The sequence below is a fragment of the Pseudophryne corroboree genome, chromosome 1 (assembly GCF_028390025.1).
Source record: "Pseudophryne corroboree isolate aPseCor3 chromosome 1, aPseCor3.hap2, whole genome shotgun sequence".
NCBI classification, from domain to species: domain Eukaryota; kingdom Metazoa; phylum Chordata; class Amphibia; order Anura; family Myobatrachidae; genus Pseudophryne; species Pseudophryne corroboree.
Window position 1 is genome coordinate 593,703,428 of NC_086444.1, and position 14,880 is coordinate 593,718,307.

Below are 14,880 nucleotides of genomic sequence, written 5' to 3' on the forward strand. Positions count from 1 at the left end.
CATTTTTCATTGCTTCAATCATGTAACGTGTGGCCCTAGTGGAAGTCACGTTTGTCTCATCATCGACACTGGAGTCAGTATCCGTGTCTGTGTCTGCCATTTGAGGTAACGGGCGTTTTAAAGCCCCTGATGGCGTTTGAGACCCCTGGACAGGCACAAGCTGAGTAGCCGGCTGTCTCATGTCGTCAACTGTTTGTTGTAAAGAGCTGACACTGTCACGCAAGTCCTTCCATAAGCTCATCCACTCAGGTGTCGACTCCCTAGGGGGTGACAACTGTATAATAGGCAATTGCTCCACCTCCATCTCATTTTCCTCCTGAAACATGTCGACACAATCGTACCGACACACCGCACACACACAGGGAATGCTCTGATAGAGGACAGGACCCCACTAGCCCTTTGGGGAGACAGAGGGAGAGTATGCCAGCACACACCAGAGCGCTATATATATACAGGAATACCACTATAAAATGTGCTTTTCCCTTTATAGCTGCTGTTAGTATAACTACTGCGCAAAATTAGTGCCCCCCTCTCTTTTTTACCCTTTTCTGTAGTGCAGGACTGCAGGGGAGAGTCAGGGAGACGTCCTTCCAGCGGAGCTGTGATGGAAAATGGCGCCCGTGTGCTGAGGAGATAGGCTCCGCCCCCTTCTCGGCGGCCTTTTCTCCCGCTTTTTTGGTGAGTTCTGGCAGGGGTTAAAATACATCCATATAGCCCTGGGGGTTATATGTGGTGTATTTATGCTAGCCAAGGTGTTTTACATTGCTGCTCAGGGCGCCCCCCCTAGCGCCCTGCACCCTCAGTGACCGGAGTGTGAAGTGTGCCTGAGTAACAATGGCGCACAGCTGCAGTGCTGTGCGCTACCTTGTTGAAGACTGATGTCTTCTGCCGCCGATTTTTCCGGACCTTTTCTAGCTTCTGGCTCTGTAAGGGGGCCGGCGGCGCGGCTCTGGAACCGAGCTCCGAGGCTGGGCCTGTGTTCGGTCCCTCTGGAGCTAATGGTGTCCAGTAGCCTAAGAAGCCCAATCCACTCTGCACGCAGGTGAGTTCGCTTCTTCTCCCCTTAGTCCCTCGATGCAGTGAGCCTGTTGCCAGCAGGTCTCACTGAAAATAAAAAACCTAAAACTAAAACTTTCACTAAGAAGCTCAGGAGAGCCCCTAGTGTGCACCCTTCTCGGCCGGGCACAAAAATCTAACTGAGGCTTGGAGGAGGGTCATAGGGGGAGGAGCCAGTGCACACCAGGTAGTCCTAAAGCTTTTACTTTTGTGCCCAGTCTCCTGCGGAGCCGCTAATCCCCATGGTCCTTACGGAGTTCCCAGCATCCACTAGGACGTCAGAGAAAAAGTCAGCACACATACTAGCAGTCAGTCACGTTAAAACTTTAAACATTGTCATATGAGAATACAATCACCATAATAACTTACAAGTAAGTAGGAAAATTGTATTTCTGTTTTTAACTGTTTTTTTTCAAACATAACATGCAGAAACAACAGTAATATGCAGTATGTACCAAAAATTAACAATTCATACTAACAAGTAGAGAGAAATTTAGTACTGTATAACCCTTCCTCCATAGAGTGGGATACAGGGAGACTCACCACACTTCCATATCCATCATACGCTCGCAAGACGCTGAGTGGATTCAGACGCTACTGGTGTACACTGCCGTTCTGATAACTGATGAAAGACACGGACGCTCACTAACGGACACGGACGCTCAGTGAATGCCACGTGTATACAGACGCTAAGGCCTGCGACCGAGTACCTCATGGTAGCGTCTGAGACGGAAGTGAGGTCATTCAGTTCATGGACGGGAGACGCGCGGAAACTGGTCATGAACTTGGGGGAGGGGCGGCCAGGAGAGCGTCTAATTCCTCCTGTTGACTTAAACTCTAAGGATCGCGGCCTCAACCTAGTCCTGGCGCCTATGATCCCTAAAGCATAGCGCTGTCGCACCTAAGAGTGGTCAGCGCATCAACACACTGTTTGTAGTCTCCACCAATACAGTGTAGCTGTGTCCGGAAACCCTAGTAAGAGGAAATCCATAGACTTACCTTCTCCCCATGCTCCGGCCACAGCCTGGTTACGTCTGCTGGACCTGCTAGAATCATCCGACACAGACGCCCGTCGAGACAGCACTATACCGCAAAGGTAAGCGTTGTTGCGACCCGGTGGAGAGTTGTTGGAGCGACTCTTTCTAATATGCGTTTAAGACGCTGTTAAGAAAAACCACTCAAAAAAACCATAGTAAGACTATAAAAATAAAATAATAAAAGCTTCAGGCTGCTTTATTAACAGCAGCCCAGTGACCATGGTCCGGCTCCTGCCGCACCAAACAAAAACTGATTTGACTGAGTCAGTGGGCGGGATTATATGGTGAAGCCCCGATGCATTCTGGGAGGCCAGAAAGCTTGTGACCGCTTGGTGCCATTTCCGCTGTCGCTCCGGCATATCCCAATGTTATCCTGTGGATAACCTGTGGACCCAGCCAGAGAAAAAGCCATTGATAAAAGTGTATTCCACAGTCTGGATGACAAAACAGCAGCCAAATTACAGTATTATAGAAAGGGAGTTGGGGGTCGGTGGCCAATTATAGTCTTAGGACATAAACACTTAAAGTGTCCAGGTCTTGAGGGAGGTGTTTCATTAAAGGACAAGATTGATGCACAATATGTCCATTGCTGCTACACACTTTTTTGAAAGACCAAATCAGTTTTATTGTCAACTATACAAATACAACTATTTGCATATAAAGCATGAAAGGATCATGGAGATTGTTGATGTCAGAGTGACAAAGAACCACATAGGGCAGATGTCCATATGCTGTAACATGAGTACGCAAAAAGTTACCTTCGCACACACTATAAAATCTGGGAAATAAAAGCAACCAAACAGATCAACTTATTTAATAAAAAAACGTGTGAACTGTAAAACGTGGTGAAGCCTGTAAATCTTCAAGGTCATAAAAACGTGCTTCAGTTTATCCCAGCCCATCTTGGATCCCTCTAATCCGCCGTGCAAGCTGAATATCATCGACTTGTAGAGTGACCCTCTTGGCGTGGATAGTGCACAGGGTGGCATCTTCGAATAGACGGACCAAGTAGGCCTCAGCTGCCTATGAAAGATGTTACACGAAACGTGAGCTAAACACAGGAACATGACTAATCCCTAATATGTTTTACAGTTAATAACTAAGAAAAAAAATAGGATTTTGGTTACCTATCGGTAAATCCTTTTCACGTAGTCCGTAGAGGATGCTGGGTTCCACATTACTACCATGGGGTATAGACGGGTACACCAGGAGCCATTGGCACTTTAAGAGTTTGAGAGTGTGGGCTGGCTCCTCCCTCTATGCCCCTCCTACCAGACTCAGTCTAGAAACTGTGCCCGAGGAGACGGGACATCTTCGAGAGAAGGATTTAACACAGATAGTGGCGAGATTCATACCAGCTCACACATACAAGGCAACACAAGCTAACTTGCTTGAAACTCTCAGCAACTGCTGAAACATTACTTACCAAGTAACAATGCAGTACATAACTAAACAAAGGTGTACTGAACCAGATAACGACTGCAGGAAAACGAAGCGCTGGGCGGGCGCCCAGCATCCTCTACGGACTACGAGAAAAGGATTTACCAGTAGGTAACCAAAATCCTATTTTCTCTTACGTCCTAGAGGATGCTGGGGTCCACATTAGTACCATGGGGATGTACCAAAGCTCCCAGAACAAGAGGGAGAGCGCGGAGGCTCCTGCAGAACTGATTGACTGAACTTCAGATCATCAGAGGCCAAAGTATCGAACTTGTAAAACTGTGCAAACGTGTTCGACCCCGACCAAGTTGCAGCTCGGCAAAGTTACAATGCCGAGACACCCCAGGCAGCCGCCCAGGAAGACCCCACCTCAAGTAGAGTGGGCCTTAACAGATTTTGGACACGGCAATCCTGACGTAGAATAAGCGTGCTGGATAGTGAACCTAATCCAGCGAGAGATCGTCTGCTTAGAAGCAGGACACCCAATTTTTTGGGGATCATATTGGACAAACAGAGTCCGACTTTCTGTGACAAGAAGTTCTCTTCACGTATATCTTCAGAGCCCTCACAACATCCAAGGACTTTGATGTAATTGAGGAGTCAGTAGCCACTGGCACCACAATAGGTTGGTTGATATGAAATGCCGACATAACCTTCGGAAGAAATTGATGACTTGTCCGGAGCTCAGCTCAATCTTCGTGGAAGATCAAGTAAGGGCCTTTACAGGATAAAGCCCCCAATTCGGACACATGCCTAGCCGAAGCTAAGGCCAATAACTTGACAGCCTTCCATGTAAGAAATTTGACCTCAACCTCCTGTTGGATGTGCAGAACTCCCTTCAAAAAAAGTCTGAACCTTAGGGAGGGCAGCCAATTGTTTCTGGAAGAAAATGGATAAGGCCGAAATCTGGACCTTCACAGATCCCAATCTCAGGGCCATATCCACACCTGCTTGCAGGAAGAAGAGAAAACGTCCGGGTTGATACTCCACCGTAGGAAACTTCTTGGATTCACACCAAGAGACATATTTCTTCCAAATACGATGGTAATGTTTAGACGTTACCCCTTTCCTAGCCTGTATCAGGGTAGGAATTACCTTCTTCGGAATGCCCTTCCGAGCAAGTATTAGGCGCTCAACTTCCATGCCATCAAATGTAGCCACGGTAAGTCTTGATAGGCGAACGGCCCCTGCTGCAGCAGGTCCTCCCGAAGAGGAAGAAGCCTCGGCTACTCCTGCAAGAGATTCAGAAGGTCCGCGTACCAAGCCTGCCTTGGTCAGTCTGGAGCAATGAGGATCGCTTGAACTCTTGTTCTTACGAGCTTTAGAACTCTTGGAATGAGTGGAAGTGGTGGAAACACGTACACCGACTGGAACACCCACGGAGGCACCAGGGCGTCCACTGCCACTGCTTGTGGGTCCCTCGACCTGGAACGATAGCGTTGAAGCTTTTTGTTGAGACGAGAAGCCATCATGTCTATTTGGGGTAACCCCCAAAGGTCTGTTATTTCCTTGAACACCTACAGATGGAGAACCCACTCCCCTGCTGAGAAAGTCTGCTCCCCATTTGACCACTCCCGGAATGAAGATTGCTGAGAGCGCCAACGCGTATCTTTCTGCCCAGAGGATGATTCTTGTCACCTCCAACATTGCAGCTCTGCTCTTCGTTCCGCCTTGTCGCTTTATGTAGGCTACTGTCATTACATTGTCCGACTGCACTTGAATGGCCCGATTTCTTAGAAGATGGGCTGCCTGAAGAAGACCGTTGTAGACGGCTCTTAGTTCCAGGATGTTGATGGGCAGGCCGGCTTCCAGACTTGACCACCTTCCTTGGAAAGTTACTCCTTGAGTGACTGCTACCCCGCCCCGAAGGCTCGCATCCATGGTTAGAAGGACCCATTCCTGAATCCCGAACCTGCGGCACTCCAGAAGGTGAGGTAATTGTAGCCACCAGAGGACCGAAATCCTGGCCTTCGGTGACAGATGTATTCTCTGGTGCATGTGGAGACGAGATCCTGACCACTTGTCCAGGAGATCCAGTTGGAAGGCCCGAGCGTGGAACCTCCCGTACTGGAGAGCCTCGTAAGAAGCCACCATCTTTTCCAACAGGCGAATGCATTGATGAACCAACACCCGGGCTGGCTTCAGGACATCCCGGACCATTATTTGTATCACAAACGCCTTCTCCTGCGGAAGAAACACCCACTGCACTTCTGTGTCTTGGATCATTCCCAGAAAGGACAACCTCTGGGTTGGTTCCAAATGTGACTTGGGAAGGTTCAGAATCCAACCGTGGATCTTGAGGAGGCGGGTTGTGAGAACAATGGACTGCAGCAGCTTCTCCTTAGACGATGCCTTTATCAGCAGATCGTCCAGCTAATGGAATGATGTTCACCCCTTGTTTGCGGAGGACAACCATCATCTTTGCCATCACCTTGGTAAACACCCTCGGTGCTGTGGAGAGGCCGAATGGCAGGGCCTGGAACTGGAAATGACAGTCCAGTAGTGCGAAACGGAGATAAGCCTGATGCGGCAGCCAGATCGGAATGTGTAGGTACGCATCCTTGATATCCAGGGATACCAGGAATTCCCCCTCTCCCAGACCTGATATCACTGTCCTGAGAGACTCCATTTTGAACTTGAACTCCTTTAGAAAGGGGTTCAATGATTTTAGGTTCAGAATGGGCCTGACCGAACCATCCGGATTCGGTACCACGAAAAGGCTCGAATAGTAACCTGTGGTTTGCGAATGAGGAGGAACTGGCACAATGACCTGTGCCTCCACCAACTTTTGGGCAGCTTCTTGTAGGACAGTGTTGTCTGCCAGCAGAGCTGGTAAGCCTGATTTGAAAAAACAATGAGGCGGGAGACTTTGAAATTCCAGCCTGTATCCCTGGGAATCAATATCTATCACCCAGGGATCCAGGCAGGATGATACCCAGATGTGACTGAATTGTCTGAGTCTCGCTCCCACTGGCCCCACTTCCAGGCCGCGCGGTCCACCGTCATCCGGAGGACTTTGGCGTACCTGAAGCAGGCTTTTGTTCCCGGGAACCTGCTGCGGCAGGTTTCTTGGACTTAACTCGACCTCCCCTAAAGAAGGTATTGGACGGTCCAAAGCTTCCCCAAAGAGAGCCTGACCTGTATAGGGTAGGGACTCCACACTCTTTCTGGATTCCACGTCGGCCAACCACTGGCGCAGCCACAGTCCCAGACGAGCTGAAACAGACATGGAAGATATGCCCGCAGCCATGGAACCCAGGTCTTTCATGGATTTTACCATAAAACCTGCTGAATCGTGAATGTTGCGTAAATATAATTCAACATCACCCTTATCCATCGTATCCAAATCCTCTAGTAAGGTAGCCGACCACTTTACTATAGCCTTTGCAATCCATGCACTAGCAATAGTAGGACGTAATATGGTCCCTGAAGCAGTGTACATTGATTTAAGTGTTATCAATTTTACAATCAGCCGGCTCCTTTAAGGCGGTAGATCCTGGAACAGGTAAAACCACCTTCTTTGAAAGTCTGGACACAGATGCGTCAATCAGCGGGTTTTCCCATTTTTTTTCTTTCCTCCTCAGGAAAAGGAAACGCCACCTGTACCCGTTTAGGGATCTGGAATTTTTTCTCAGGGTTTTCCCATGCTTTCTCAAATATAGCATTCAATTCCTTTGACGCAGGGAAGGTTAGCGAGGCTTTTTTATTTTCAGTGAAAAAGGCCTCCTCAACCTGCTCAGGTGTGGTATCATTAATATGTAACACATCCCTGATAGCCTCTATCATCAATTGCACCCCCTTTGCAAGAGATGCAGACCCCCGCAACACATCCCCATCACAGTCTGTGGTGTCAGAATCGGTATCCGTGTCATGCACAAGCGCACGTTTGTGGGGGTATATAGCGGAGCGTCCCAAGGTACCAGAAACGGGCCATACTGCCATAGAGTTCTGTAATACCTGGGTTGCAGATTCATTACTTGCAACCCTGTCAGAAATCTGAGAAATCCAAGATTTGATAGAGGAAAATCACTCAGGCTCCCTTGCTGGTATCTGTGCTAAACCAGTGCTATCCTGATTACATGGAATGGGATCATCCTGGGAGGACAATTCCTCTGCAGCATATGACACAGTGTCACTGGACATAGCTAAAAGGAGACCACCAAACACTCCACACAGGGGATGGCAGACAGAGTCCCCCCCCCCCCCCCCCCCCAAGAATGGCAAGAGAGACAGAGATTGGAGCCAACCCACACACAGCGCTTTTATACCAAAGGGAGAACCCTTTTCCACGCTGACTGTGTACCTTAACAGGATACACAGTCAAATTGCAGCCTCCTGGTACTGTTTGTAGGTAGCTGGAGTTGCTGCGGAGGGACCTGATTCTCCTCGTCAGCGCTGTGCAGGCAGGAAAATAAGATTTTAAACCTACCGGTAAATCTTTTTCTCCTAGTCCGTAGAGGATGCTGGGGACTCCTAAGGACTATGGGGTATAGACGGGCTCCGCAGGAGACATGGGTACTATAAAGAACTTTAGATGGGTGTGCACTGGCTCCTCCAGACCTCAGTTAGAGAAACTGTGCCCAGAGGAGACGGACAGTACGAGGAAAGGATTTTGTTAATCTAAGGGCAAGATTCATACCAGCCCACACCATCCACACCGTATAACATGGAATATACGCAACCAGTTAACAGTATGAACAAAACAGCATCAGCCAACGACTGATCTTAACTGTAACATAACCCTTATGTAAGCAATAACTATATACAAGCCTTGCAGAAACATGTCCGCACTGGGACGGGCGCCCAGCATCCTCTACTGACTAGGAGAAAGATTTACCGGTAGGTTTAAAATCTTATTTTCTCTTACGTCCTAGAGGATGCTGGGGACTCCATAAGGACCATGGGGATCATACCAAAGCTCCAGACCGGGCGGGAGAGTGCGGATGACTCTGCAGCACCGATTGAGCAAACATGAGGTCCTCCTCAGCCAAGGTATCAAACTTGTAGAATTTAGCAAAAGTGTTTGAACCCGACCAAGTCGCCGCTCGGCAAAGCTGTAATGCCGAGACGCCTCGGGCAGCCGCCCAAGAAGAGCCCACCTTCCTAGTGGAATGGGCCTTTACCGAATTTGGTAACGGCAATCCAGCCATAGAATGAGCCTGCTGAATCGTGTTACAGATCCAGCGAGCAATAATCTGCTTAGAAGCAGGAGCGCCAACCTTGTTGGCTGCATACAGGACAAACAGTGCCTCTGTTTTCCTAACCCGAGCCGTCCTGGCTACATATATTTTAAATAATCCTCCAAGTCCTTCGTAGCCACAGGTACCACAATAGGTTGGTTCATACTGTATGAAACGATGAAACCACCTTAGGCAAAAATTGAGGACGAGTCCTTAATTCTGCTGTATCCACATGGAAAATTAGATAGGGGCTTTTGTGAGACAAAGCCGCCAATTCAGACACCCGCCTTGCAGATGCCAAGGCCAACAACATGACCACCTTCCAAGTGAGAAATTTCAATTCAACCGTTTGAAGAGGTTCAAACCAGTGAGATTTTAGGAACTGTAACACCACGTTAAGGTCCCATGGTGCCACTGGAGGCACAAAAGTAGGCTGTATGTGCATAACTCCCTTTACAAAAGTCTGGACTTCTGGGAGAGAAGCCAATTCCTTCTGAAAGAAAATTGATAGGGCCGAAATCTGTACCTTAATGGAGCCTAATTTTAGGCCCATATCCACTCCTGTCTGTAGAAAATGGAGAAAACGGCCCAGATGGAAAACTTCCGTAGTAGCATTCTTGGATTCACACCAAGATACATACTTTCTCCAGATACGGTGATAATGTCTCGCCATCACCTCCTTTCTAGCATTCATCAGAGTAGGGATGAAATCTTCCGGAATGCCTTTCCCAGCTAGGATTCGGTGTTCAACCGCCATGCCGTCAAACGTAACCGCGGTAAGTCTTGGAACACGCAGGGCCCCTGTTGTAACAGGTCTTCTCTGAGAGGAAGAGGCCATGGATCTTCTGTGAGCATTTCCTGAAGATCGGAATACCAGGCCCTTCGAGGCCAATCCGGAACAATGAGTATTGTCTGCACTCTTTTTCGTCTTATGATTCTCAATATCTTTGAGAAGAGTGGAAGAGGAGGGAACAAATAGACCGACTGAAACACCCACGGTGTCACCAGGGCGTCCACTGCTACTGCCTGAGGGTCCCTTGACCTGGCACAATACCTCCGAAGCTTCTTGTTGAGGCGTGACGCCATCATGTCTATTTGAGGAAGTCCCCAATGACTTGTTATCTCTGCAAAAACTTCCTGATGAAGTCCCCACTCTCCTGGATGGAGATCGTGTCTGCTGAGGAAGTCTGCTTCCCAGTTGTCCACTCCCGGAATGAAGACTGCTGCAAAAGCACTTATGTGATTTTCCGCCCAGCGCAGAATCCTGGTGGCTTCCGCTATTGCCACTCTGCTCCTTGTTCCGCCTTGGCGGTTTACATGAGCCACGGCTGTGACGTTGTCTGATTGAATCAGAACCAGTAGGTCACGAAGAAGATTCTCCGCTTGACGCAGGCCGTTGTATATGGCCCTCAATTCCAGTACGTTGATGTGTAGACAAGCCTCCTGGCTTGACCATATCCCCTGAAAGTTTCTTCCTTGTGTGACTGCTCCCCAACCTCGGAGGCTCGCGTCCGTGGTTACCAGAACCCAGTCTTGAATGCCGAACCTGTGTCCCTCTAGAAGGTGAGCACTCTGCAGCCACCACAGGAGAGACACCCTGGCCCTGGGGGACAGGCTTATTTTCTGATGAATTTGAAGATGGGACCCAGACCACTTGTCCAGAAGGTCCCACTGAAACGTCCTCGCATGAAACCTGCCGAATGGGATGGCCTCGTAGGTCGCCACCATTTTTCCCAGTACTCGAGTGCATTGATGGACTAACACTCTTTTCGGTTTTAACAGGTCTCTGACCATGTTCTGGAGTTCCTGGGCTTTTTCCATTGGGCGAAAAACCCTCTTTTGTTCCGTGTCCAGAATCATGCCTAAGAAAGATAGCAGAGTTGTTGGAACCAACTGTGACTTTGGTAGATTCAGAATCCAGCCATATTGCTACAGCACTCTCAGGGAGAGCGACACGCTTTTCAGCAACTGATCTTTCGATCTCGCCTTTATCAGGAGATAGTCCAAGTACGGGATATTTGTGACTCCCTGCCTGCGCAGGAGCACCATCATTTCCGCCAATACCTTGGTGAAAATCCTCGTGGCCGTGGAAAGCCCAAACGGCAACGTCTGAAACTGGTAATGACAGTCCTGTACAGCGAATCTCCGGTACGCCTGATGAGGGGGATATATGGGGACATGAAGGTATGCGTCCTTTATGTCCAGTGACACCATAAATCCCCCCCCCCCCCCCTCCAGGCTGGAGATAACTGCCCGGAGCGATTCCATCTTGAATTTGAACTTTTTCAAGTACAGGTTTAGGGATTTTAAATTTAGAATGGGTCTGACCAAGCCATCCGGTTTCGGGACCACAAATAGGGTTGAATAGTACCCCTTCCCCTGTTGAACTAGGGGAACCTCGACAACCACTTGTTGTTGACACAGTTTTTGAACTGCAGCTAAAACTATCTCCCTCTCTGGGGGAGAAGCTGGTAGAGCCGATTTGAAAAACCGGCGAGGAGGCACGTCTTCGAATTCCAGCTTGTATCCTTGGGATACAATTTCCATTGCCCAAGGATCCACGTCTGACTGAACCCAGATGTGGCTGAAGAGACGAAGACGTGTCCCCACCGGCGCAGACTCCCTCAGTGGAGCCCCAGTGTCATGCGGTGGATTTAGTAGAAGCCGGGGAGGACTTCTGCTCCTGGGAACTAGCCGTAGCAGGCAGCTTTTTCCCTCATCCCTTACCTCTGGCGAGGAAGGAAGAGCCCCGACCTCTTCTGGACTTATGCGACCGAAAGGACTGCATCTGATATTGTGGAAACATAAGGTAAAAAAGTAGATTTGCCCGCGGTAGCTGTGGAAACCAGGTCCGCGAGACCTTCCCCAAATAAATCCTCACCTTTGTAAGGTAAAACTTCCATATGCTTCTTTGAGTCGGCATCACCCGTCCATTGGCGGGTCCACAGGGCTCGCCTAGCAGAAATCGCCATGGCGTTGGCTCTCGAACCAAGCAGACCAACGTCTCTCTGAGCGTCTCTCATATATAAGACTGCATCTTTAATGTGACCTAAGGTCAATAAAATGGTATCCCTATCCAGGGTATCAATGTCAGCTGACAAAGTATCCGTCCAAGCCGCCACAGCGCTACAAACCCAAGCCGACGATATTGCCGGTCTGAGCAAAGCCCCCGTATGTGTATAAATACATTATAAGGTATTTTCTTGTCTGCGATCAGCAGGATCCTTGAGGGCTGCCATGTCTGGAGACGGTAGCGCCACCTTTTTGGACAAGCGCGTTAACGCCTTGTCCACCCTGGGTGAGGATTCCCACCGTAACCTGTCCTGCGTAGGGAAAGGATACGCCATAAGAATTCTTTTGGGAATCTGCAGTTTCTTGCCTGGAGTTTCCCAAGCCTTTTCAAATAACGCGTTCAGCTCATGAGATGGGGGAAAGGTTACCTCAGGTTTCTTTTCCTTAAACATGTGTACCCTCTTGTCAGGGACAGAGGGGTCATCAGTGATATGTAAAAATAAGAATTTACTCACCGGTAATTCTATTTCTCGTAGTCCGTAGTGGATGCTGGGTACTCCGTAAGGACCATGGGGAATAGACGGGCTCCGCAGGAGACTGGGCACTCTTTAAAGAAAGATTAGGTACTACATCTGGTGTGCACTGGCTCCTCCCTCTATGCCCCTCCTCCAGACCTCAGTTAGGGAAACTGTGCCCGGAAGAGCTGACATTACTAGGAAAGGATTTGGAATCCAGGGTAAGACTCATACCAGCCACACCAATCACACCGTACAACTTGTGATAACTATACCCAGTTAACAGTATGAACAATAGCTGAGCCTCATTCAACAGATGGCTCAGAACAATAACCCTATAGTTAAGCAATAACTATATACAAGTATTGCAGAACTCCGCACTTGGGACGGGCTCCCAGCATCCACTACGGACTACGAGAAATAGAATTACCGGTGAGTAAATTCTTATTTTCTCTGACGTCCTAGTGGATGCTGGGTACTCCGTAAGGACCATGGGGATTATACCAAAGCTCCCAAACGGGCGGGAGAGTACGGATGACTCTGCAGCACCGAATGAGCAAACTCAAGGTCCTCCTCAGCCAGGGTATCAAACTTGTAGAATTTTGCAAACGTGTTTGATCCCGACCAGGTAGCAGCTCGGCAAAGTTGTAAAGCCGAGACCCCTCGGGCAGCCGCCCAAGAAGAGCCCACCTTCCTCGTGGAATGGGCTTTTACTGATTTAGGATGCGGCAGTCCAGCCGCAGAATGTGCAAGTTGAATCGTGCTACAGATCCAGCGAGCAATAGTCTGCTTAGAAGCAGGAGCACCCAGCTTGTTGGGTGCATGCAGGATAAACAGCGAGTCAGTTTTTCTGACTCCAGCCGTCCTGGAAACATAGATTTTCAGGGCCCGGACTACGTCCAGCAACTTGGAATCCTCCAAGTCCCGAGTAGCCGCAGGCACCACAATAGGTTGGTTCAAATGAAACGCTGATACCACCTTAGGGAGAAATTGGGGACGAGTCCTCAATTCTGCCCTGTCCATATGGAAGATCAGATAAGGGCTTTTACATGACAAAGCCGCCAATTCTGACACACGCCTAGCCGAAGCCAAGGCCAAAAGCATGACCACTTTCCACGTGAGATACTTCAACTCCACGGTCTGAAGTGGCTCAAACCAATGTGATTTTAGGAAATCCAACACTACGTTGAGATCCCAAGGTGCCACTGGAGGCACAAAAGGGGGCTGAATATGCAGCACTCCCTTAACAAACGTCTGAACTTCAGGCAGTGAAGCCAGTTCTTTTTGAAAGAAAATAGACAGGGCCGAAATCTGGACTTTAATGGATCCCAATTTTAGGCCCATAGTCACTCCTGACTGTAGGAAGTGCAGAAATCGACCCAGCTGAAATTCTTCTGTGGTGGCCTTCATAGCCTCACACCAAGCAACATATTTTCGCCATATGCGGTGATAATGTTTTGCTGTCCCATCCTTCCTAGCTTTTATCAGCGTAGGAATGACTTCAACCGGAATGCCCTTTTCCATCAGGATCCGGCGTTCAACCGCCATGCCATCAAACGCAGCCGCGGTAAGTCTTGGAACAGACAGGGCCCCTGCTGTAGCAGGTCCTGTCGGAGCGTCAGAGGCCAAGGGTCCTCTGAGATCATTTCTTGTAGTTCCGGGTACCAAGTTCTTCTTGGCCAATCCGGAACGATGAGTATAGTTCTTACTCCTCTCTTTCTTATTATCCTCAGTACCTTTGGTATGAGAGGAAGAGGAGGGAACACATAAACAGACTGGTACACCCACGGTGTCACTAGAGCGTCCACAGCTATCGCCTGAGGGTCCCTTGACCTGTGGCTTCTGCCATTGCCATCCTGCTTCTTGTGCCGCCCTGTCGGTTTACATGGGCGACCGCCGTGATGTTGTCTGACTGAATCAGCACCGGCTGGTTTTGAAGCAGGGGTTTTGCTTGACTTAGGGCATTGTAAATGGCCCTTAGTTCCAGAATATTTATGTGTAGGGAAGTCTCCTGACTCGACCATTGTCCTTGGAAGTTTCTTCCCTGAGTGACTGCCCCCCAACCTCGGAGGCTTGCATCCGTGGTCACCAGGACCCAGTCCTGAATGCCGAATCTGCGGCCCTCGAGAAGATGAGCACTCTGCAGCCACCACAGCAGAGACACCCTGGCCCTCGGGGACAGGGTGATCAACCGATGCATCTGAAGATGCGATCCGGACCACTTGTCCAACAGATCCCACTGAAAGATCCTTGCATGGAACCTGCCGAAGGGAATTGCTTCGTAAGAAGCTACCATCTTTCCCAGGACTCGCGTGCAGTGATGCACCGACACCTGTTTTGGTTTCAGGAGGTCTCTGACCAGAGATGACAACTCCTTGGCCTTCTCCTCCGGGAGAAACACCTTCTTCTGTTCTGTGTCCAGAATCATACCCAAGAACAGCAGACGCGTCGTAGGAACCAGCTGCGACTTTGGGATATTCAGAATCCAGCCGTGCTGTTGTAGCACTTCCTGAGATAGTGCTACTCCGACCAACAACTGCTCCATGGACCTCGCCTTTATAAGGAGATCGTCCAAGTACGGGATAATTATAACTCCCTTCTTTCGAAGGAGTATCATCATTTCGGCCATTACCTTGGTAA

At 49.2% G+C, this 14,880-nt stretch overlaps 1 protein-coding gene across 1 annotated transcript in view; it reads right to left on the minus strand.

The window, feature by feature from the left end:
- Positions 1 to 2,693: 2,693 nt before the first annotated feature.
- Positions 2,694 to 14,880, minus strand: part of LOC134900719 (uncharacterized) — a 227,514-nt gene continuing 215,327 nt past the window's right edge. Inside the window, exon 5 of the mRNA XM_063914261.1 lies at positions 2,694 to 3,116. Within this exon, the coding sequence (XP_063770331.1) occupies positions 2,982 to 3,116 (135 nt within the window). The 3' untranslated portion in view covers positions 2,694 to 2,981. The remainder of the gene's footprint in view (positions 3,117 to 14,880) is intronic.